At 33.8% G+C, this 26,695-nt stretch overlaps 1 protein-coding gene across 1 annotated transcript in view; it reads right to left on the reverse strand.

The window, feature by feature from the left end:
* The window catches only part of LOC150076005 (protein RER1-like), an 88,307-nt gene that overhangs the window by 16,331 nt on the left and 45,281 nt on the right, over positions 1-26,695 (reverse strand). The window contains exons 4-5 of the mRNA XM_090388162.1: positions 25,627-25,726; positions 5,503-5,581 (exon numbers count right to left, since the gene is read on the reverse strand). Coding sequence (XP_090244288.1) covers positions 5,503-5,581; positions 25,627-25,726 — 179 coding nt within the window. The remainder of the gene's footprint in view (positions 1-5,502; positions 5,582-25,626; positions 25,727-26,695) is intronic.

Below are 26,695 nucleotides of genomic sequence, written 5' to 3' on the forward strand. Positions count from 1 at the left end.
GTGGCAAATGAAGTTTAACATTGACAAATGTAAAGTACTACACATGGGAAACAGCAACCCCAGAGCAACATATCAACTCTGTGGTACTACACTGACAGTGGTAGAGAATGAAAGGGACTTGGGGGTGATTGTGCAGGCAGATATGAAGTTCTCTGAGCAGTGCAGACGGGCTGCAAGAGTAGCTCATGGAGTATTGTCAATGATATACAGGAATTTTTCCAGCAGGGATAAGGAGGTGATTATTCCCTTGTATAAGGCAATGGTCAGGCCACATCTAGAGTACTGTATACAGGTCTGGAGGCCTCATTTCAAGAAGGATGTAGAGCTGCTGGAACGAGTACAGAGAAGGGCAACAAGATTAGTGAATGGAACAAAGGGGTGCTCTTACGAAGAAAGGCTAAGTTTTGCAAATTACAGTGTCTGGAGACTAGGCACCAGCGAGGTGATCTGATAGAGGTGTATAAAGCCTTGAATGGTTTGAGCATGCTCAATGCTGATGGGATTCTTCCTCTAGGTCAGAATAATCACCTGAGAGGGCATAAATTCAAATTGAGGAAAGACAGATGTAGGATAGACATGCAGAAATTTGCCTTTAGCCAGCGGGTGGTTGGTTGGTGGAACAGACTTCCATCCCTTGTAGTGGAAGTTGATAGCCTAAATAAGTTTAAGGCTCAGCTGGACAGGTATTTTGAACGAACAGAGGGGTGAAGTGGAAGTAGGTTTTTTTTTTTTTTTTTTTTTGGCTGATGCTGCATAAGCTTGCTTTCTTGCATCAAATGCCTCTACTAATGCTAATGCTAATGTACAAAAAGAATGAAGAACGACAACATTTCACATTAATAGAAAAATTGTCAATTTTGGAAAAAAAAAAATAGATGCTGAGAATAAAAGTGAAGTTGCAAAAGAATTTGGCACTGCTCCATCATTGTCTGCAATTTTAAAAGATCACAAAAACATCGAAGACAAGATTAAAGAGAGGGCCTTGAGATCTCAAAGAAAGAAGGTTCGAAATGCTTTACATGATGATATTGATTTTTTTGTGGTTACAAAATGTTTTGTCAAGAAATATTCCAATTAGTGGTCCAATAACACATGAAGAGGCATTAGATTCTGGGAAACTTTTAGGACATGATAATTTTCAAGCAAGTGTTAGAGGGCTCAACAGGTTTTGAGGACAATATGTTAACGCTTGCAGGGCAATCTGTGGATGATGTACCAGATATGCAAATCGATGATGTTTTAAGAATGTTATGATCACTTACCTGTGATTATGATGCAAATAATGTGCTTGGATGACAAGCAATATTTATGCTAGTGTCATCCAATGGCTAAAAAAATTGTATTCCCAAATGAAAAGACAAAAGAAAAATCCTTCTCTTAATTGATAACTGCTTGGCACATAACTGACATGTGTATTAGGAACATGCCAAAGTTGAATTTTTATCTCCAAATTTTACAGCAGTTCTCCAACCTTTGGACTTAGGAATTATATGTGCAGTCAAAATGAATTACAGGAGCCAATTTATCAAAAAGCTATTACTAAAATTAGTTTCAGAGGCTAAGAGAAAAAAAAAAAAAAAAAAAAACAGATGTTAAAGAAGCATATGATATGATCACCGTGGCATGATGGTCCATAAAAGAGTCAACCACATTGAAGTGTTGAAAGAAGACTTCAATTCTTACAAACAGTGATCTTGAAATATAGACAAATATAATAGAAACAACTGAAATGGAACATGAGGTTAGAAAAATGTAGGATTCTATAGTTACTGCCATGGGAGTTACAAACACAGTTAATTATGAAGATTGCAGAAGCAGATGACAATTTATTGACTCTGAGCGAGTTGACAGACCAGGAAATTATCGAAACTGCACAGGAATCTTCATGTAATGCCTACATGAGGTTTGAGAGTGAAGATGATGAAAAATGTTGTTGAGCCACCTGATGAAGAAATTTCACTCTTGGAAGCTTTAAACAGCCTGAAAAGGGTTCGTGTGTATTTGTCCTTTACTACAGACACTCCGGGAAATATTTTTCCGCAGTTAAATGGTATCGAAAATAACAAACTTCTTGATCAAAAATTAAAATGAATTTATAATTTGTTTTCTTTTCTTTATCCAGTATAACGAAATTTCAGTATAACAAGATTTAACCTGTATTTAGCAAACAAAAACATTTCTGGGCAATCTCCTAAGATCTTAATAAATCCCCCCCCCCACCTCTATCTACAAATTTTAATGTTCAAAGTCTTATACAGAACAATTTCACAAATATCAGAGAGGAATAATTCAAACATACAAGGTTTGAAAACCTACAGAAGAGATGGGGCATGCCACGCCCTTCATTACACAGCATAATATTTCAAATTAACTAGTTCAGAAATATTAATCATTTTCCCCTGACAATTTTCCATATTTTCACAAACTTTTGTTGAAAGATTTCATATTATCCTTCACAAGTAGCAAAACAGAACTAGAGAAAGGGCTTGCTACACATAACAATACAGTAGACTGTCAAAATAATGGCACATTGAGATCAGATGTTTACATACAGCGGAGATGTCTTGAAGTGCCGAAAAAAAAAACAAAAGAAAACGGCAAGTCACATGATTACTTTATTTGTTAAATTTGCCATTTTGAAAGTGAATTCTGTACTGGTATCATGGATTATACTGCTATTTAATTTATTTTAAATTAAAAATCCCTCACTATGGCTCCTAAAGTTAATAAATCTCATACAGAGAAGAAAAGAAGAATAATTAAGAACATTGAAGCTTAGTGACAAACTTGATATAATGATAGAAAATAGAATGGGTATAAGTAAGAGTGTATTAACAGCAGAATATAACATTGGATTGTCAACATGTTTATCTTTTTTATGTGCAGTTAATAAAATTGCATTCTTAATCTCTTTATTTCTTATTTAGCCTCATTATTTCTGCATTAAATATATTAAAAATAAAACTTTCTAGATAACGGAAAAATCAAAATAACAGCATTGTGAATCCCCGAAAGCGGTTATTCTGAAAGTCTATTGTATTTAGCAAACAAAAATACTTCTGGGCAATCTCATAGGATTTTAATATATAACACAACTAGTAATACACAACTTCTCAAATTCCATAACAAACATCACGAGAATAATAATCTATCTTCTGCAGAGGCAGCAATGTTAGCTTCATCCAGCCAATTTCATCACATTCAAAATGTGAGCTGTTAATATTGCACAGTGTGATAAAGTGGGCAACTCAGTCCCTCCACACAAGAAGCTTCGAGGGGTTAGAATTAAACCGTGCATTTTTAATTACAGAAACAAGACTGTTTCAGTTCATAAATGAAGAATGGATGAACACACACACACAGGCCTGTCCATAACATGTACGTGTGTGTGTGTGTGTGTGTGTGTGTGTGTGTGTGTGTGTGTGTGTGTGTGTGTGTGTGTAAATAAATAAAAAAAAAAGAAGTAAATTGTTACTTTTGAGGCTTGCTGCCTGCATGCTGATTACAAAACCCACACTTATTTGAATAGCCCAGGGCACTCTAAATGTCAAGTTGTTTCCAATAGGTCTTATCTGTGGAAAATTTTACATAATCTGTGTCAAGGTTCTAGATTTTCTCTAGGAGTTGGATTGGTAAGGACCTGTCTTCCAAGCATAACTTAATTCTTATGCAGAGAATCCTTTGATATGATATTAACCATTTAGGTAATGACTTACTTTCAAAGCTACTAATCCCACAGTCCAAGTAACTTTTGGAAAAAGATGACTTTTCTGAAAAGTAAGAAAAATGCTACAAAAATTAATTTTTATTCCTGATACATAAGTGGAATATATTTTATTAACTTAAGAAATATTTTAGCGCTAACATAGCACAAGAATATCAGAATAGTAACTTCAGAACAATAAATTAGTCAAAATTTGTACAGTGTGTGATACAGCTTAAAGCATGGATCACACAATTTCACATCACCCTTCTTTTCTTTTGATATATGTACAAACATGATGGTACCTCACTAAATTTTTCTTGTGCAGGGGTACTAGGAACATTAGAAGGAAAATGATGTTCAGTAAGTATGTGAGGGCTTTCACTTGATTTTCTTCTGCAACCTTTTCCCTTTCTGAAAGTATAATGATCCTGTGAAAGTTATTATACTATGGATAACTGAAATTTTGCAAGAGGAATTTTTTTTTTTTTTTAACAGTGTGCTCTTGGTAAAGAGGATAGGCATTCAGTAAGTATACATCCACAAAATGTAAAAATGCTTTTACATTTTGTGGATGTAAAACTTATACTGTATACTTATACAGTTTTGTGCCGACATTCTAACAAACTTAGTATCACACAGATCGGAACCCATGTTGCTGTTACATGCATTTATCCATTCTGGCTTCATTATTTTATTTTTTGTTTTCTTTTCGACTTTTCTAGTGTCAACTATCTTGTCTGCCTGAAGTGTTATCAGCATTCTAACTTTCCTTCTGTCCATTAAATGCAAAGCCAGCATATACAAAGGTGCTACACAATCATTCGGCACAGAATGATTGTCTAGCACCTCTCAGTAATTTTTCCTTCAAATTGAAAGGTAGCATTACATGTCTTTTAGGATGAACAGTACCACAAGAATTAGTTTTTCTTTTCCTGCAGTTCTTGAGAAAGTAATGGATGTATACCAGTTATCTACATACAGACTACGACCTTTACCTAGACATGACTGAAGTAAATGCATTACAAAAGTCCACTTTACACCTGAATTTGTATCTGATGGTACTTCAGTGTGGATCCACTGTAAACTACTAGGTCAAGGATATATCCAATCTTTACATCATATAAAATAAAACAATACAAATATGTACTGTTTTATTCTAATATCCATTAGTGTGTATTTTATTATTACATTAGCAGCAGAATTTTACTTTCATTTTTTAAGCAATTTAATGCCAAGTAATGAACAAATTCACCAACTTCATCAGATAAACACAAATAATAACTTTTACTACAAATAAAACCCAATAATTTTTAAATATTTAAACAATTCCACTTAGCAGCTCTCACAAGGCAATGTAATATATATATATATATATTTTACATTGCTCACTCAATATATAGTCTATGTAGATGCAAGAGTTATTTAGTTATTTGGTTTTTAGGAGCATTAGCAACTAAGGCCATATTGCTCTGGGATATGCGGTGGTCATTCCCTGACCTTTCCGCATCCTCCGTATTTGGTGGTGACGGGCTCGAACCCTGGTCTAATCAAGAAGCGTGTGCTACACACTGCTGCTCCTTCCCACCTGGCTACGGAGGCGCCATAGATGCAAGAGGTTAAGAAGTCCAATACTGCCTGAAAGTAAAACAAAAGCCAAACAGCTAAATGTTTGGCCCTATTATTTATTGTAAAAAGATATCTAAAATGAAATTTCTAAATTCAAAACATAATCTGATAATTTTTTTGAATAGTGACCCAGTTTCAAGAAATAAAACACCTTCAAGTTAATCACTTACCAAAACTTAAACTCAGGTAATCTTCTGATAAAGGGGCGAAATTCTTCATTAGCTTTTGTAGGAAGCTCTGGACCCTCCTCTACAAACAAATTTCATGATAATATATAAATTTTGATTTTCAAATATTTTCATATATAAACAAATAGCAGTTTATAAAATACTGACAGAATATTAATAATTAATACAGGGTGTCTCAAAAATATTGGTACCAACGTTTAGGGGAGGTAGTTAACATCTAAAGGAATGTGAATCGCATAGGAACAGATAACCGGAAACGTCACCGTAAGTCGGTACACTGCACTCGTCGGTAAGTCGGTACACATCAGTTCACGAGAGGGAAAATTTTCTGGTTTACTCATTCAAGCAGCAGTCGCCGCACGAAGAGCATGCATCGATATACGAACTGTGAGCTGGCAGACATGCACCTAGTGTATGGGTTAGCAGAGGGTAATGGACGAGCCGCTCAACGAATTTATGGAGAACACTTCCCAGACAGACATGTACTGGACCACCGTTTGTTTGTTTCTCCAAGAAAGTGTTCAAGACTTGAACATTCCAGCCTATGTTTTGGCCACGGATGAGGCTTATTTTACTCGGGAAGGCTTATTCAATCAGCACAATGCTCATGTGTAGGCTCACGACAACCCACACAGTGTGCGCCCCCGTGCGGCACAACATCGCTTCGCAATAAATGTGGTCAGGTATGGTCGGTGTCTGCTTAGTCAGCCTACACCTGTTACCATCCCGCATGAACTCCACTAAATACCGGATCTTTCTTGAACAAGTTCTACCAGGGTTACTTGACGACGTTCCAGCAAATGTGAGACGCAACATTTGGTTTCAACATGACTGGCCACCTGCCCATTATGGAAGGTGTGTTCGTGACCATTTGAACAGGCGTTTTGGGCGTTGATGGATTGGCCGTGGTGGATCCGTTGCCTGGCCCCCACGCTCACCTGATTTGTTGAGCCTTCATTTCTTTCTGCGGGGGGGCCCCTCAAATCTTATTGTGTATGAATTGCCTGTGGAGAGGGAAATGGATCTCGTGGCGAGACTCGTCTGCATTGCTGCTACTGTCAAAGAAACTCCAGTTGTGTTCGACTGCGTCCGCCAATCCATGCTGCATCAGTGTCATGCATGCATTGCATCTCATGGTGGAAACTTCGAGCATCTGTTGTAACATCATGAAATGCATCCATCTCGTACTCCATTGTTAATATTATGTCAAATAAATGTTTGCCACTAATTACTGTCTTGTGACATTTCTGCTTCTTGTGCCTCTGCTACTACTTTCCTGTGACATTTCTGGTTATGGGTTCCTATGTGATTCACATTCCTTTACCCTGTATATACCCTGTTCCAAATGATCAGTATAAAATACTGATCATTTGGAACAGCTATAGCTATTTCAACATCAATAAGAACATTTAAATAGTAATATTAAAAGATCAAAATATCTTTTACTAATGTGATATATATATATTATCAGAAACTACATATTCCAATTATTAAATTACAAACCTTTACAGAATTCAATCAGTCAAATTAGACAAATTATAATCTTTATTGAAGTTTACACAAGTTTTTGTTTATACTTAGGAAGAGCCGCAAAGTTAGAGGAGTTCATAAAGGTTGGGGGCCATATTTCAATGTGGGGATTAAATCATTTCAAGAAAACTGTATGAATTTTCATATTCAATTCTGTCTTAGGAACATTCTGGCCCTTCAGTAACATACACCAACTTTTGGCCTTGAAAGCTTTAGCTTATTCTCACATTAGAAATAGCCCAATTATCCATAGTTGATCTAAACTGCCAAAAATCAAATACAAATAGTATCATCAAAAAAAAAAAGGGGTGAATGGTGAACTTTTGATGACACTATTTACAATAAACTGATATTTAAATTTAGGTTGTCTCATTGATAACAGTGTCATCTCTAATGAGAGCTTAAATTTAAGCCTTGAAGACTGATCTCTATCACTGGTGGTATCAAAGAGTCCCAAGACAGAACAATTTCTAAGATGCACATATTGCAAACAAATTTATGTTTTTCATTTAGAATGGACTTTCAATATCAGTAATAATAAGTAACACAAGTGAACTGTTGACAATATTAAGGTTAGCACTAAACTGTGCAATCCTTTTTCTATATTTACTGCTGAATAATCAGGAAAAAGAAAGCATGTTACTTAATTATCTTTGTATGAAGGGGTATCAAAAACTTCATACCCTGACCTAGATAAAACATCAGTAGGACGATGCCGTTTTAATATAAGTTGTCTACATATTCAATAACTAACGTGAAATTTCATTCTCATAGGTGATCAACTTAATCATTTCCTCATATTTCTCTTAATCACCAATATCAATTCTCTTCACAACAGCAATCCATAAGAATGCTAACAATTCCATGTAATCTCTCTTAATTTAGCAATATCAATTTTCTTTACAACTTCCAGCCAATAAATCAACTCAATAACATTTCCTTATTTCTCGTGTTTCTTCAACTTCAACCTTACTCTAAAATAATCTTCCACTTTATCTAAATACCATTTCCAAAACACAAAACAACACAGTTCAGAGGATTTACCTTCCATCTCTTTCACGGTGGAATTCCTTTGTGTGGGTTCCTTCCACAGAGTGCAGTGATCGATCTCTCTCTCTCTCTCTCTCTCTCTCTCTCTCTCTCTCTCTCTCTTCCTCCCTCCCTCCCTCCCTCCTTAGTTGAACTCTGCTGTATAGCTCTTCCAGTACTGTCTTATTTCGGGGTTTCGAGAACAGTTCCGTTAATACTGAAGGAAATTACCACAGCAGTAGTAGAAGCCAGGGCACTATCTGACTGGCTTGTTATTCAACTTCTGGATTAACTTCTAGCACAGGAATATGCCCGGCAGAACCCTTCACTATATAGCTGGACACTCCCAGAACTACCACTGGAATTCTGCAACCCCTCCAAACAACAACCACAAAACCCTCTTTTGGTGCGAGCACCTTATTTATTTCCTTCTCATTTATTTATTTATTGAACTGATTGCAAGTTACAATTGTCCCCTGTAGTACTTTTTTTTATACGCAAGTTTATGTGCAAACCCAAGAGGTTTTCCCGCAGCATAATTTTCCCACACGACGAAACACTTATCTTTTACCTCAAGATCACCTGTTAACAATACCTTTTGAACTGCTCCATACTGACACCCTTTCCCAAAATGCACTAAGTAGCATCCTCAAGTAGCAGTGTAATAGAGGGATTAAGCTATTGTTCACCATATTCCTTAATTGAACTACCAGGCCTACTGCCACTAATGGAAATATTTCTGTAATGATGTTTTAGTTATTCCTTAAGTGTTTTACTTCCACACACACACACACTATACTTACTAAGAGAAATATACTTGTAAGATTTTATGTCTTACAGTTTCATGACGTTTTCAGGTTTCTGTTACATTTGTACTGTGAATTTGCTCATTTGCAAAGTCAGCAGGATTAATGATTTATTGTTGTTGATTTTATAACCTTTATGTGAATAAATCATGGATAATTATTTTTTAAATTAGTACTGAAAAACTATTTTTATATCAATACCGGGATTTGAATACCGGAAAAAAACGACCAGGGTCCTGGAATCTCTGTATTGTAAGCCCTAGTTACCAGGTGACTCTTAAAAACAAAAAATTAGTAATCAAAAAGTGTCTCCACAAAATAAGCAGCAAATGACTGAACAGTAATTACTAGGACTTGCTTGAAGTTAATACATGCCAACATAATGATTACGAAAAAGCAATGGTAAAAAAAACAACTGTGTTAAATTCCATTGATAAAAGCATAAAAAATACATATTCCCATCCCAGCCTACGAACTTCAAGAAGATGGTAGAATGGAAATTTTAAAACACAGCACCCGACTGAAAATGTTTAATCTGTTAAAAAGAGAAAGCATCATTAGATGTTCTCATTTTTTACTATGTAAAAATACTAATAAATCTGAGATGAGACGGCACCAAAGGTTAGGCATAAAGAGATTAAAAGCAGTTTATGGAAAAAAACATTAAGCTATAATATGTTATTGGTTACTAAGGCGCATTTAGGGCTAGAGCCTCAAGCTGCGAACAAATTTAGACTATGTATATAAAGTGCTTAGCATCATAATACACAGCCATTTCTGAATAAACAGAAAATTTTTTTTTTTTTTTTTTTTCCTAAGGAGAAGACTTCACCTAAGGAGTCTTCTCCTTAGGTGAAGCGTTACTTAATCGAAGTAGTGCAATATCATGGCAACTCGTTGTGAAGGCATTCACAATATGAGATATAACCTAAAACGATGCCACCTTAAAAATTTTCTGTTTATTCAGAAATGGCTGTGTATTATGATGCTAAGCACTTTATATACATAGTCTAAATTTGTTCGCAGCTTGAGGCTCTAGCCCTAAATGCGCCTTAGTCTAAATACATCATACACCATCAGGCATCTCTCATATTGTGGAGTTATACTTCATAACTGTTTTTGCCATCATTGCATCACTTGGGTACCTACCCACTCACTGACGAAGGGCCAAATAGCCCTGAAACAGTGCTGTCTGGGTGGTGGTACCTATCTGAGAATAAGTAACACTAGTCTTCTCCTTAGGTGAAGCGTTACTTATTCGAAGTAGTGCAATATCATGGCAACTCGTTGTGAAGGTATTCACAATATGAGATATAACCTAAAACGATGCCACCTTAAAAATTTTCTGTTTATTCAGAAATGGCTGTGTATTATGATGCTAAGCACTTTATATACATAGTCTAAATTTGTTCGCAGCTTGAGGCTCTAGCCCTAAATGCGCCTTAGTCTAAATACATCATACACCATCAGGCATCTCTCATATTGTGGAGTTATACTTCATAACTGTTTTTGCCATCATTGCATCACTTGGGTACCTACCCACTCACTGACGAAGGGCCAAATAGCCCTGAAACAGTGCTGTCTGGGTGGTGGTACCTATCTGAGAATAAGTAACACTAGTCTTCTCCTTAGGTGAAGCGTTACTTATTCGAAGTAGTGCAATATCATGGCAACTCGTTGTGAAGGTATTCACAATATGAGATATAACCTAAAACGATGCCACCTTAAAAATTTTCTGTTTATTCAGAAATGGCTGTGTATTATGATGCTAAGCACTTTATATACATAGTTATTGGTTACTGTAAGAATGTTAATTTTGAAGGTCACCTGACAGATGACCCTCAAAAATAACATTCCTGCATTAACCAATTAATCAATGGTTAAAATCTTAAATTTTTTCTACCTTCTTAAATATAGTCAAACTTTTACTGCAATAGTTTGAAATCACTGTGTTTTTTTTATGGTTTTCATATATAAACTGAGTTTGATACCCTATCAGGAGACCCACGAGTCTTTGCAACTATTTGTCATTTTGCTTGAGAGTGGAAAAGTGCTGGGTAAGTACCAAAACTGTGTTTGTTTATAGTTTCAGGTAACCCATTTTCCTTCTCCCATTAAATATCCAGTCTTACCCCAGTTGTTTTTGAAAGATTTATTATTATTTTCACATAGTAAAGATGAGAACATGAAACTTGATATTCTCTCAAGGTGGATGGTACTCTACAGCAGGGGTGGCCAACTTTGTGATGCAATCTACTTGTTTTCTTCAAAATGTACCGCAATATACCCTCAAGAATTTCATTGTACATGCTTAAAAAAGTTAAACACATATTGAAAAATGCTGTTTATAAATTTTAAAATTAAATACAATTCAAAATTCTTATTTTAAATTCATACGTATTTAAATTTTTAATTTATGTGAAGTTTGTGTGTTCATGTCATCTGCCAAGCTTTCAAAATCGGGGAACTGTGATAAGGCCAACTGCAAAGAATCTTCTGTATGCAAGTCCATAAGAGTAGTGTGATTGTCTTTGTAGAGCAGAGAGTTCGCCTTTGTTTATTTCAAATAAGAAAAGGCCAATTCACACAGATATTTGGAACTAAAACAGGAATTTAAAAGTTCACTGCGTTTTTTTACATTTGGGTACTTTTCTCAGCAAACATATTTCCAAACGTCTGTTTACGATGATCTGGCTTTTAGGAAGATATCATTCTGAAATGTAATAATTTCATTTTCAAGTAATATTTTCTCCACGTGAAAAATCTCAGTGATTTTTAGTTGCAATTTGTTAGTATCTAAGTCAGTATTAAATGGATAATAAATATATTGAACAACACCTTCAATTGTTTTAAAATCACTGAATCTGGTTTCAAAATCATCCCCAACTCTCTCAATTTCAGAAACATTTTCACTATTAAATTAAAAACAGGATATTTTTACAAATGATTTTGCTATTTTCAAAATGATAGAATTTTTTTTTTTTTTTTTCTTTGAGATCCTTAGCCATTGCCAAAAGTTGATATTTATATGCAGAAATACTACGAATCATGTCACCCACATTTTTATTTTTTTCCTTGTAATTCCAAATTCAGATCATTTAATTTACTGGTAAAATCTGCCAAAAACGCCAGATCACACAACCAATCCATATCTTGTAGCTACTGATGATCAACTCCCCTTTGATCAATAAATTTTTTAATTTCATTCAGCAAATTTCGATATCTTTGTAGAAACTTACTCCAACTCAGCCACCTCACATCTGTGTGTAATATCAGATCTGGTTCATTTTCATTGAGTTGCATTTTGAAATGTTTCCTTTGAAGAGATTGTCCTCTGATGGAATTCGCAATTTTGAAAGCTACACATGTATATGTCCATAGCACTTTTAGTATTTAATCTTTTGATGGCTAACACTTGTTGGTGAATGATGCAGTGGTTACTCAAAAATCTGGGAATTCATCATCCTTTTGGCACAATACAATGAATCCGTTAAGATGCCCCGTTATTGCTTTAGCTCCATCTGTTGTTATTGATACAATCTTAAATAGTGGTAATTTAATTTTTTTCAATAAAATTTTTGAATGTGTTAAATACAGTATATCAAGACCACTAGTTCTTTCTTTTAACGAAACCATACCCAGCAGTTCTTCTGTAGTGGCAGAATCATCGAAAAACATATGAATATAAACGAGCAATTTAGCTGTATCATTGATGTATGGAGATTCATCCAGTTGTAAAGAAAAGAACACGATTAGCAATATGAGCACACAATTGTTCGCTCACATTTTTACTCATTTTATCGATGTGTCGCATCACAGTATTTCAAGATAATTGCAGATCTTGAAGAGCACATTTAATTTCATTTTTGTTCTTAAAATTTTCAAAAAGAGAATCTGTAATTTCTAAAAATGTGTCTGATGAATTGACCATCAGAAAATGGTTTGCATTGTTTTGCAAGATGACACTTTAAATGATGCTACAGTTACTGCTTTAGATTGTAAATTAGGTGTCATGAAGAAATTTTGTTGTGTGAATAATCTGGATTTAAGTTCTTTTAGTTTATTTTTTCTAAGGTTATGTGCCTTTCTAAGGCACATAACCATAAGGTTGAAGTGACTTTCTAAATTTCTTTATTTTTTTTGGGTATAGCCACGGAAGCATTGCAAATCAAACATTTTTCTTTTATCATTACAAAAAAGGTACTCCAGTTCCCACTCTTAATGAAAATGATACGTTTTACTCTTTTTCGTTGTATTCATTTTAAAACAAAGGATATTAAATTGCCTTATAAGTACTGTCCATTACTTAATAATATTAATATATAGTTTTATAATTTATATAATAAAACTTATTAATAGTTATTAATATTAAGTAAGTTAAATAAGAATTCAACAATACAATATGCTCCCCACAACGTAACTGCATGAATTTTCAATGGACAAGCCTAGCAACAAGAGTAGTCACGTTTTCAAAGGATTTTAATAAGCCTGTGCAGTGAAGCGCATAATAATAATAATAACATTTAGATTTTAACTAATCTATTTTATATCGTCTGCATGGTAGCACAGTGGTAACGTCACCATCCTCCCCACACCGGGTGGAAAAGGCCCGGGTTCGAATACTGTCAATGACGCGAGGAACTTTAATGGGCTTTTTTCACTCCGTGGCTGAGTTAGTCAGTCTCGGGCATAGATAGCAAGGTTCATCTCCCCCCCCCCCCCTCCCAGTTGTTATGTAGTTTTGGGTATGAACATTTTATTTTTTGGAGCATCATCTCTTTATATCATTTTATCTATGGAAAACTTTTCCTGATTTATGAACTTTCACTTTACAAACCCCTGGGGGTTAACATACAAATTTTTCAAAAAAATACCACAATATAAGAAATATGTTACTTTTTTGGTCTGTGTACTCTTCAGAGACCCAAAAACTCGGCACTTGAATACTAAATTTAAAATACAAATACTAGACTGGAATTCTGATAAAATCTACTCAATGGATGTAGAGTTTAGTCAGACTATAATTACCCTTCAGAGTTTTAGAAGTAAAACACACAACAGACAGTACCACGTGGCATTGAATGTGAGGTGTGCATAACTCTGTATGTGTATCTAATAATGCAGTATAAAAATACACAGCTAGTTAAATCTTCGAGTACAAGGAATCAGATGGATTCCTGAAATCCAAGTATAGGATATCAAAATTATTTTTAGTATCCAGTTCCTTCGTAACCACATCATAGTATCCAATCAAATTGGTCAGACAAGACTTCCCCTTAACGAACCCATGCTGTGTCTGAATTATTACTACAGCCTTGTCCAGATGATCCTGCAATGCTTCTTTAATCAATGACTCCATTATTTTCCCTAGAACAGAAGTTAAACTAATAGGTCTGTAATTACTCATGTCACCCTTTGATCTTCTTTGTGAATTGGGGATACATTCGAACATCTCCAGTTTGTGCAGGACCTACCCTTAGTCCAAGGATGCTCTCATAATTATGGCTAAAGGTTTGCTTACTTCATTTGCTGCCTCCTTTAATATAACTGGATAGATTCCATCCACCCCAAGTACCTTTCTTATGTTTAACTTCAATTTCTCCTCCACTTTTCTATCAGTTATTACAAAATAATTTAGCTCCTATTAGAGTTTAATATACTTCTGTCCTCCACATCCCTACAGAATTCCTCATGTGTGAATGTAGATGCAAAATACTCATTCAGTTTGTCAGCAATCTGAGCAGGATCATCAGTAGTTGAACCACCAATATCAAGTGGACCAATCTGATTCATCCTCTTCCTTCTAGATTTTATAGAAGTTGTTGCTGTTTTTCTTTACATTCTTTGCCAAAGATTTCTCATAATCTGCCTTTGCTTTCCTAAACCCCTTTTTGTGGCTTGATTACAGACTAGCATATGCTTCTGTGTCGCCTGATAATTTATATGCATCCCATGCATTTTTCTTCTCTGCCACGAGCCTCATTAATTCATCTGAAATCCATTTAGGCCTGGACCCCGAACAGTATTTCTTAGTTGATATGAAAAGCCTAGTAGCCTCCAAGATTAAGTCACTGAAGGCTTCCCATTTATAATTCACCATTGGTAAAATCATCAGTTGACACCATTGTACAGAATTTTAAAAAACTGTCTGAGACCACTGTAGTTCACCTTTACGAAAGCAAAAGCCATACCTTTATTCCCGATGATAGTTACATCTTTAAGTAAATCTCACATCAGTACACTGTGATCACTGCCACCTAGAGGTTCCTTTATCTGCAAATTCTTAATGCATGAATAATCACTGCTGATAATCAGATCAAGAGTATTACTCCCCCTGGTTGCCTATCGAACATGCTGCTGTAGAAAACAATCATTAAGTCCACAAGTCTTGTTAGTGAGCAAGATTATCTGTAATTCCAGGAGGTCTTAACCCAGCAGCCATTGGAAATCTCAATTAACAAACCCTTTAAATCATTCATGCATGAAGGCCAAATGGATGGCAACACCAAATCATGATTTAACACCAAGAAGACAAAGCATTCAATAATTTCACAAGTGAATAGGTGAAACCATAGGAGTTAATGAAACAGGAGATAGCTGCAGACTTTCAAGAAATTTTAAATCAGCAATATCCTTTTTGGCACTGAAGATTTTACATTCTTTGAAGAACAAGAATGTTCAGATCACAATATTAATAATAGATGAGTGTGACAGTATTAATGATTTTTGGCACTCTATGATGCCAAAAATTACACTGACATTTAGTTCAGCAAACACTTGTGAATTTGTGGTTCAAATATACACATAAAAAATATATCCCCCCCTCAAAATGTTTTCTAGAACATGGATAAGTCTTATGGTTGTGTGTTCTACTGACCAGAAAATATAGTACTTAATATAAGTTGATCAAACTTTATTAAGCTGAAGATCTTTCAATTAGCATTTATGTTTCAAAAATGAACACAGTGCTTAAAAAATTATTTAATGTAAGGAAGGCTATCCTCTCAAGGATGCAATGAACCTGTAAATCACTGGACTAACTGGACCAGTGGCTCAAACAGTAAATTAGCATTACTTTTAAGTTCTCAAATGACTGGGCAAGTCATTCAATAATTTAGAAATTTACAATTTTTTGATAAAGTGGCTGCTTGCAATTTAAAAAAAAATATATATATATACATACATATATATATATATATATATATATACACAGTGGAACTTCTCTATTACGAACTTCTATTTAATGAATTTCTCTATATTATGAATTTTTTCGCAAAATATTGCACCTTGAAATGCAATTACATGTAAAATCAACCCCATATAATGAAGTGTTAATCTCTCTATAACGAATTTTTAAAAAAATTAGTAAAAGCATTTTTGAAGATTTTCAAGCATTTACTGCTAAACAGCCGCTCAACTATACTGCCTCCCTCCCTCCGAAATTTCGCATTAGCATCTGGAATTAAATAATCATCCTTTTAGTGAACACTTGTGGCCATTGATACCCGTAGGAGGGTCTTTGTTTCATTTTTGATACAGTTATTAAACCAAATGGGTTTTCTTAAAAGTGGTCCTAAACTTTACAATAAATAGGGTAGATTTGTAAATTGATGTTGGCTCAGGGGAAAACGAAATTCGCTGCGGTAAACCTTTAGCATGCTGCAGCAGCAATACATAGAATGCTACCATAGTCGGTTTTTAGTAACGCCTACTGAGTGACATTCGCTTCTCACCTTAACTGTACCACGTGACCTTCATGTCAATCATTATATGATATGTTTGTTCTCGTCTAATTGGACTCCCAGTAGATGGTTTTCATGTTTTTTTTTTTTTTTTTTTTTATTTGTCATCAATCACAGGCCATATGCTCTTGTATTATTTTTTTTCTTTAAAGTAACATACAGCATACGTTAATCATAAATTTTCTTTCATGTATAGGAATGAAAGCAGAATAAAAGAAATTCAAAGTCGTATATTTCTTCAAAGGGAGTGATACTGTTGAATTGGCAAGCGAACGTCATTGAGTAGGCGGCACCTGTACTAACAATTCACTATATGGCCAGCGCAGCGAAGTCTGTGGTGTATGTATTGGCAAGAGCTGCAGTCCAGTAATTTTTACAATTGCAAAAACAATGTTGAAGAGAAAGTGTTTAAGTATTAATGATAAAGCAAAGATTGTTATGATATTGACCAGGGTTTTAAGAAAAAAGATGTTGCAGAGAAATATGGCATATCTGCAAGCAGTTTATCTACGATTTTTAAAAAATCGAGAATCAATTTTAAATACAATTGAAGGAGGAGCAGACAAGAAGCGAATTAAGTTGTGTATATACGAAGATGTTGATAAAGCTGTTCTAAAATGGGTGCAAATGATACGTGAAAAGAATATCCCAATATCGGGCTTAATAATTAAGCAACAAGCTCTGAAATTTGCAGTGTCCTTTGGACATACAGAATTTAATGCGAGCACTGGGTGGCTAGATAAATTTAAGAAGCGCTACAGAATTGTGGAAAAGGTTATTTGTGGAGAAAGTTTTAATGTAAGCGAAGAAGATTGCAACAGTTGGAGGAACAATACCTTAAAGAAGATTTTGGAAGAATATGAGCATAAGGATGTTTTTAATGCTGACGAAATGGGTTTATTCTTTAAATGTTTACCAAATAGAACACTTGCTTTTAAGGATGATAAATGTTTTGGCGGAAAACAAAGCAAAGAAAAGAATCACTGTGCTAGTTGGAGAAAATATGACAGGAAGTACAAAATTAAGACTTTTAGTCATCGGAATATCAAAAAACCCAAGATGTTTTAGAGGAACAAAATCTTTGGAAGTTGACTACACCTTTTAATAAAAAAAGCATGGATGACAAGTGATATTTTTGAAGAATGGATATTAAAACTAGACAAGCGTATAACAAAAGAAAAAAGGAAAATCGTGTTAGTAACTGCCAACTGTCTGGCACATCCTGCCAGTATTTCTGCCAAACTTAAAAGTGCGAAGTTGTTTTTACCACCAAACGTAACGTCAGAACTCCAGCCAATGGACCAAGACATCATTAAAAATTTTTAATTTCATTAACGAAAGAGAATAATAATGAAGATTGTCAATGCATTATCAGAAAATAGAAACTTGGAGGTTACAATTAACCTTAGAGATTGCATCTCTGAACTGGCAAAAGTTTGGACAAACGATGTCACTGAATATACTATTCAAAATTGTTTTTTGAAAGCGGGATTTGCATTGAATACAGAAGTCGAACAACGACTGGATGAACTAGATGAACTGCCCCTTTCACAACTGAAAAACTTTTGAACATTATTAGAATCGTCCAGAAACATCGAAAATGAAATAACACTGGATAGTTATGTTTATGTAGATCACAGCAGAACATCCAAATGAAGATGAAATACTGCTGAACAGTGTTAAACGCAACCATGATCATGAAGAAATGATCATAACGATGACGCATCAGAACAACCCGTAGAAAAGCCAACTCGCGAAGAAATGATTAACGCTTGATTAACAGTTCGTATGGGTTGGTTGGTTGTTTTTTTTTTTTTCTTTTTTAGGAGCATTAGCAACTAAGGCCTTATTGCTCCGGGATACTCGGTGGTCATTCCCTGACCTTTCCGCATCTTCCGTATTTGGTAGGGACGGTCTCAAACCGCGATCTAATCAAGAAGTGTGTGCTACGCACTGCTGCTCCTCCCTACCTGGCTACAGAGGTGCCAGTTCATATGGGTCTACAGTTTTGTGAAAATGTTCCTGATAATGTTTTTAATGCTCTGAACAAATGTGAGGTTTTCTTTGAGAATCAGACAATTTTTTAATTTTACTGTGCAAACGAAAATTAGATGATTTTTTTTTAATTTGTGATACTTACCGGCGAAAATTGTGTAAACGTAATTTAAATAAGTATGTTTTTGAAATAAAATACATTAAAAATAAATGTAGATTTGTTTTCATTTTACTAATTAGATAGTTTCTAATAAAAAAGATATTCTCTGTATAACGAAATTTCTCTATAACGAATTTTTTCGCTGGATTTATCGAATTCATTATAGGGAAGTTCGACTGTATATATGAAATAAGTATATTGGGTTAACAAGTGGCAACAGAGAGATATATATGTATGATATGATATGACAAATGCAGCTGAGCATGCAAGGCAGCAACAAAGGATACAAAAGTTTATATATGCATGGTAAAATTAATAGGTCTGTGAAAAAAAATTGAAGATGGAAGCGTAAATTACACAAAATGCCTCCTCTCACTGAAAGGAGAAGGATAGCAGAAAAAGGAAGTATTGTAGGCATGAAAAAGAGAAAAAAAAATGTGAAAATCCTATTTCTTATAATGAATTGATTAAGCAAAATTACAGGCCGAATTGAAAAGCCAATTAGAGAGAAGGTAACTGTAAAGCAAAAAATGATTAAATTAAAATAAAGAGTGATAGCCAGCATCAGATATGGGTGCATAATTTTGGTTAAGGTTCAAAAAGGGGTAGAGCAGGGCTCCCACTCCTGGGTTTTTCCACCCAGATCTGGGTTTTTTGATTGTCATCTGGGTTGATAGGTTTTTTTCACAAAAATATCTCATTATCTGGGTTTTTTCGGTAATTTTTAATTTTAAGTCAAAATTTATTTTTATTTCTTGTAAATACAATAAAATTTAATACATTTAATAACAGTTTACAATTTTCTTAATTTTATATTCTAACAATACTTATCATAATTTGTAATATCTCAAGTGCTTGTACAAAATACTACAAATGTAAAAGGATTTCAAAGTTTTCGCAGGGTTCTACACTATGAAATTACGCTTACATGTTCATACATATAAGCATACATGTTCGTGTTACTAACATGTATGCACAGCCTATTGAGCAGGCGGAAGGCGGTCTTTACTGCACAGTCTTTCGTGATCGTTTGTGGTATTATTGCATTATTTGGTGTAATTTTTACATTTATGCGTGTACTACATACAGTGATATAATAAATTTAAATTGTAGTGACTATTTCTATTTTATCTTAATGGATTAGTGATTTATTTTTTATTTTATAGAACATTTTAAATAAGATAATTGCTAATTAGCCATACCCACAAATTACCCACAATGTCTGAAACTTGTTCCCCACAGAGAAAGATGAGTAAACGGTGGTATACTCAAAATTTTAGAAATGAATGGTTAGAAGATCCGGAATTAAAGATTGGTTGAAAGAAGACAGTAATGAAAAAGGAGCGTCTTACTGTATTTGTTGTGAAATGAAATTAAAGAATGCCAATAAATCGATGTTACTAGTGCATAAAAATACAGTTAAAAAAAAAAAAAAAAAAGTGCAAATATTGCTAAGACAAGTTCAACGTTAGACACGTTCTTCACAAAACGTAAACCTACGGAGAATGAAGAAGTAGCAAAGGCAGAGTTAACAATTGCTGCACTCATTTCTGAGCATAATATTCCATTTGCACAATGTGTTCACCTTATAGAAGCATGTAAGAAAGCATTTCATGATAGCAATATTGCAAAACAAGTTCAGATGAAGGCGACTAAAGTCTCTTATCTTATACAAGATGGCATAGCCTATCATGAAAATATATACATTTCTAACATATGCAGAAACAACAAGTTTTCAATGATAATAGATGAAAGTACAGATTTATCTTTATCGCAAGTTCTAGCTGTTGTTTGTTAGATATTTTGATATTCAAAAAGTTGATGTTGTAGATGTGTTACTTGACACTGTTTGTGTCGAAAATGGTACTTCAGAAGGGCTTTATCAAGCTGTAAAAGATCTTTTCATAGAAAAAAACATTCAAATAAGTAATCTCGTTGGTTCTGGAAGTGATAATTGTGCCACTATGATGGGTACTAAGAGTGGGTTCCAGTCATTGCTAAAAAAGTATGTACCATCAGTATTTATAATGGCATGTGTTTGCCATTCTTTTGCATTATGTGCTAGTCATTCAGTCAAGGTACTACCATCATATCTAGAAATATTTATAAAAGATATCTCTTGTTATTTTTCCCGTAGTAGTAAAAGATTAAACAAGTTCAAAATGATTCAAGATGTTGTAGATACTGCTAAGCATAAAATCCCCAAATTAGCACAAACACGTTGGTTATCCCGTGGCAATGTAATAAAAATTATTATTGAGCAGTGGGATGCGTTAGTTCTTTATTTTCAGTCTCAATCAAAAATTGACAAAATCGATGGTGCAGGAAATATTTACAATACTATGATCACCAAAGGAACTAAGCATATGTTGTTTTTAGGATATGTACTGGAGAAAATAAACTGCCTAAATATTGAATTTCAATCTGAGTATTTCAGATTGTACTTACTTCATTCAATGGTTTCAATTGAGTATAAAAATATTCTTAGTTTTTTTCATAAAAGAAGAAGTCATTACTTCGTGCAAGCTGGTTGAAATTGATCCAAGCAATACAATAAATCATAAGCCTCTGAATAAAATATATTTGGGAGGCTGTTGTATGGCCTTATTAAATTCAACACCCCTTGGTGACAGTGAAAGCAGGTTTAAAAATGATTGCTTAAAATTTCTTGTTGAACTTTGTATGGAAATCAGAAAAAGATTTCCTCTAAATGATGATGGAATTATCGCCAGTCTCAATGTTCTTCACCCAGCAGAGATACATGATCGTGCCAATTCGCCATCCTCCATTTTCCATTTAGCAATGCAGTTCCCTCACCTTGTTTCTGAAGACAAACTAGATCTTCTAGATGATGAATGGAGATCATTTCGTTTAAATCAAGATTTAGATTTCTCTTACAAAACCATCCCTGAGTTTTGGTATCTGTTACGTAATGTAAAAGATGGCTTTAATAATTCTAAATATGAGATTTTATCTAACTTTATGACCAGTCTAACTATTTTACCTCACTCTTCGGCAAGAGTAGAAAGAATCTTCTCCCAAGTAAACCATATAAAAACAAAAGCCACAAACTGTGAAAAATCGACTAATGGCAAAACAGGTGATAAATAGATGTAATCAAAATTGCTATACATGGAAACCTAAATCAGAATTGGTAAAAGAAGTCATACAAGGAACTTGTCATAAAAGATACGAAGAATGTTTGAAAAAAATGAAAGAACTTCAAAAAATAAATGTGGAGGGAACTGAATGGGATGAAAATTCTGATTACAATTAAATAAAAGATATTTTTGCATGGTAAGTTTTATCTTATTTGTGTTGCTATACTATATGATGAAAACTAGGTTTTTTTTGGGTTTATTTAAGTTGCAATCTAAGTTTTTTTAAAATTTGTGAGTGGGAGCCCTGGGGTAGAGCAAATATAAAATTCAAATCTGATGGTACTTCATCAGGGGGACTACACCTGATTATGTGTCAAGAACTGCGTTTATATACTTGTCCATACCTGGACATTTATATACTTGTCCATACAAGCAAATTTAAGAATAAAACTTAAAAACATAGACAAGATAGTCCAGTCCAGTCCCAATGCAGCATATCCTTTATAGCAAAATAAATTAAGTATAGTGGTAATAATATTAAAATAGAAAAATAAATGTTTATTGTGCAAACTATATGCAAAAATAAGTGGTTATAAGCAAATGATGCTATTTAGAATAAATTTAATGAGAATATGTATATAATTTAAAGAGAATATATACACAGGTAGTTCCCGACTTTACGAGTTAATTCATTCCTAGCACGTGCTCGTAAAGCAAAAACTCGTATAGTGGGAATTTATTTCCCATAGACAATATTAAAAATAGGGTTACGTTCTCAACAATGAAATTAGTTAGCTAATTAGTTCGTTTGAACAATGATCGATTTATCCAAAGAAATGGAAAACGTAGCCTGTAAAATCAAGCAAATTATAATAGAGAAATTATTTATGACTTACAAATGTTAAAGAATGTTTATTCTTCATCATCATCACCGACCAAATGCACACTCGTTGATTTGTTGCACAAGGAGTCTTCTTCTTCAGAAATGCTTCAAGAGGCATTTATTTCCAAGATAACCTTCTCTTTTCTTTATAAATTTCAATAGCATGCATAAGCATTTTTTAACGAAACGCACAAATTGCAACTAACACGATTTGTGCAGAGTAACAAGTTTATGTAGCTTAAAAAGAAAAGGAATGAAGAGAAGATTCTGAAAATTTGTTTTTATATGATTGAAGATTTCAGTAAAAGGGAAACACGTTTCACCATAATAATGTAAAAAACCACAATTCCAGCTATCGGTATTTTCTCAAATGCAATAAGATCGAGTTTACTACCCGTTTATGCTTGCAGTAATTACAGGAAAGTCCAATAAACCGGAAAGTGCAAATTGTTTTATGATCGTGACCTCCAAGAAATGTGCTTTAGAAAAATATCACAAAGCCGTTCAAAATTGGTTCTTAATAACAGAACATAACAATGAAAGTGTAGTGCATTTTAACAATTTGAATTGGTAACTAATATAATTTACACTATAAAAACGATAAAATTTCAACTTCCAAGGTCGTGAAATGAATTACCAAAAAACAATGTCATTGGGTTCACATTACGATATTTTCATGATATGATGGTATCGATTAATATTGTAAAGCAGGGCACACTGTATTGTATAGCTAAGTGTGTGGTTTGAAATGCAGTATTTATGAATGTTTAACATTCATTTTTTACAATTAATGTTCATATTTTCAATTTTGTTAATATTTGACACTTGGAAAAAAAAAAAAAAAAAAAACAACCCGCTCATAAACCCGGGAACTCGTAAAGCGAGAACTGCCTGTATATAAAATTTAAGATTTTTCCTACCAACTCTTGCACAGTCTTTATGATCCCAGCTAGCTCAGCAATTTTAATATCTTTTTCTTAACTATTTATCTTTATACTTCTACTTTTTCCCCGTTCGTAAAGCTATTAGTGCAATTATTATTATTAATAGCTATATGGTGCAAGGAAACCTGAGGCTTATGCTGCAGCAGCCAAAAAAAAAATTTCCCCAAGTTACCCCTGAGAGAGAGAGAGAGAGAGAGAGAGAGAGAGAGAGACAAATGGTGATATCCAGCCCAGTAATGTTCCTGTCCTTAATCTCTTGCTATCTTTGCCTTCTTTTTATTTACACTTTTATTTGTTCTATCCTCAATTCACTCCCTTGCCTTATACCATTTGCTTGCACTAAATCTTAAATTTTATATACATATTCTCCTTAAATTATACACATATTCATTAAATTTATTCTAAATAGCATCCTTCACTTATAACCACTTATTTTTGCATCTAGCTTGCACTATAAACATTTTTATTACCACTATACTTCCTAATTCATCTTAATTTATTTTGCTATAAAGCATACACTGCGTTGGAACTACCTTGTCCATATTTTAAGAGAGTTATACTACTTTACCCCTCTTTTGACCTCACTCAGTTATTCTTAAATTTGCTTATCCTCCACAGGTATGGACAAGTATAGAAATTCAGTCCTTGATACATGATCGGGTGTAGTCCCCCGATGAAGCACCTGATCATGTATCGATTTTTACATTTAGCTAACATCAGATTTGAATTTTATTTGCTCTACCCCTTTTTGGACCTTAACCAAAATTACCCACCCATATCTGATGCTGGCTATCACTGCTTTTTTTAATTCAATCATTTTTACTTAATCATTTTTTGCTTTACAGTTACCTTCTCTCTAATTGGCTTTTCAATTTGGCCTATAATTTTGCTTAATTCATTATAGTAAATAGGATTTTCACATTCTTTCTCTTTTTCACACCTACAATACTTCCTTGTTCTGCTGTCCTCCTATTAGTTATGGCATTTTGTGTGATTTGCACTTCCATCTTCACTGTTTTTTTTAACAGATCTATTAATTCCACTTTGCATATACATATACTTAAGTGAGAATAATAATTAAAAAAAAAAAAAAAAAAAAAAAATATATATATATATATAATAAATTGCCAGCAGCATGGCAAGACAGAAGAGCGAAAATTGTGAAATTATACGTAACAATTAAACCAACAGAGAGGGAAGAGAATTAAATTATTGCAGCCGAAACTCGAAGATAATTTAGAAAGATGTGAACAACTACAATAAAATATTTTATTGTAGTTGTTCAACATCTCTGCTTGTGATATTTCACATAAATCTGGACCTGGTGCCCGTCAGAGGGGGCGCCGTTAAATTTAATTTAATTGGCTATTAAAATTTAATTGATTATTTTTATTATCTTTGTATTTAGACTTTCTAAATTATCTTCGAGAGTTTCGGCTGCAATAATTTTATTCTCTTCCCTCTCTGTTGGTTTGATCATTACGTATAATTTCACAATTTTCGCTCTTCTGTCTTGCCATGCTGCTGGCAATTTATTATATATATATATATATATATTTTTTTTTTTTATTTATTATTTTTTTTTTTTTAATTATTATTCTCACTTAAGTTTATATCTCAAGCGTCATGTAGAGGAAAATGCTTTTTGCTGCCTGTGATGTATGCTTTACCTCTTTTTTATGTAAGATTCAGTTTTCAATTATTTCAAACATTATTCAAATATACATATACACACACATACCATAATATATAAACACATACAATAATAACTCCAGTGATACCAAAATTACCAAAGAAATATATTTAAAAAAAAAAACTGTTCTGATGGAAAACACAATTAGCTAAAATAATTAACATAAGGAATATATTTTAGTAGAATTCTATATTACAGTTTTGCTTCCTAATGTAAATCTTACCTGTATCATCAATAACTGCCGGGTCTATTTTTGGTGTGAGAAATGCAATAAAGAGATTCAGATGATAAATTCCTAATGCATATGTTATAATGTACCATCCCTAAGGAGATAAAAATATTCTATTTAATAATCAAATTCAATTTAGACAATTTTAATGCAGAGGTAATAGTTTGACTAATACTGATGTTTAATATTCAGTGAAACCTCTAAAGTGAACACCTGGGTCAGAAGAAAGTGCCCACTATATAGAAGTATCTCCTTAGAAGAGGTAAAGTATAGTCAGTTTCAGTAATTTTTTATTGATTGTCACTGTACATCTGTGTTTCAATTCATTAACTTAGTAAATAACAATTTTTTATTAAATAAATCAATAATAATACGGACCCTTCATCCCGAGTGCCGGGCACTCGGGATGAAGGGTCCGTAGTCACAAATGGTTATTAGTGTAGTATCTCGAATAGAGCTTTATGGTAATTTAAAAAAAAAAAGTTTCTAGTACACTGGCTTGGCCTAAAACTGAGGAACTAACAACAAAAACATCTATTTGAGTTCCAGATGCTGTGAATAACAAGGGCAGGAGAAGTGACTCAGATTTCTTCCTGAAGAAGTGATTAAAGTCTTGGGGGAGAAGTGACTGGCAGGTGAGGGCCGTGAAAGACTCCACGGAGGTGCCTCACCAATGCCGCCTCAACACTGGCTCTCTGAGTAACCCCAGCTTTGAAAATTGTTAAAAAATACTTCTCATTGCAAAATTTATGACCTTTATATAATTATTAACCAACTATTTGGCACCCTTTTTGTCACCAAAAGAAGAGTTAGTGTACAAAGAAGTGCAATAAATTGGTTTCTTAATTTTAACACAAAAAGTAAATAACAGATTTCAGTCGGAATACTTACCCTTGATAAGCATTGAATAATGCATAGCCAATGTGATTTTTAAATTTTTAGCTCCATTAGTGAAGGAAATAGAGGGGGGGGGGACCACAAAAATTACTCACATTTTCCTGTCTGGCGCCGCCATTTTTAATTTTAAAAATATTTTAAACTTACTTGTTATATAATAAGCTAT

Source organism: Mastigoproctus giganteus, chromosome 13 (genome assembly GCF_048544385.1).
Source record: "Mastigoproctus giganteus isolate SK-2022 chromosome 13, ASM4854438v1, whole genome shotgun sequence".
Classification (NCBI taxonomy): Eukaryota; Metazoa; Arthropoda; class Arachnida; order Uropygi; family Thelyphonidae; genus Mastigoproctus; species Mastigoproctus giganteus.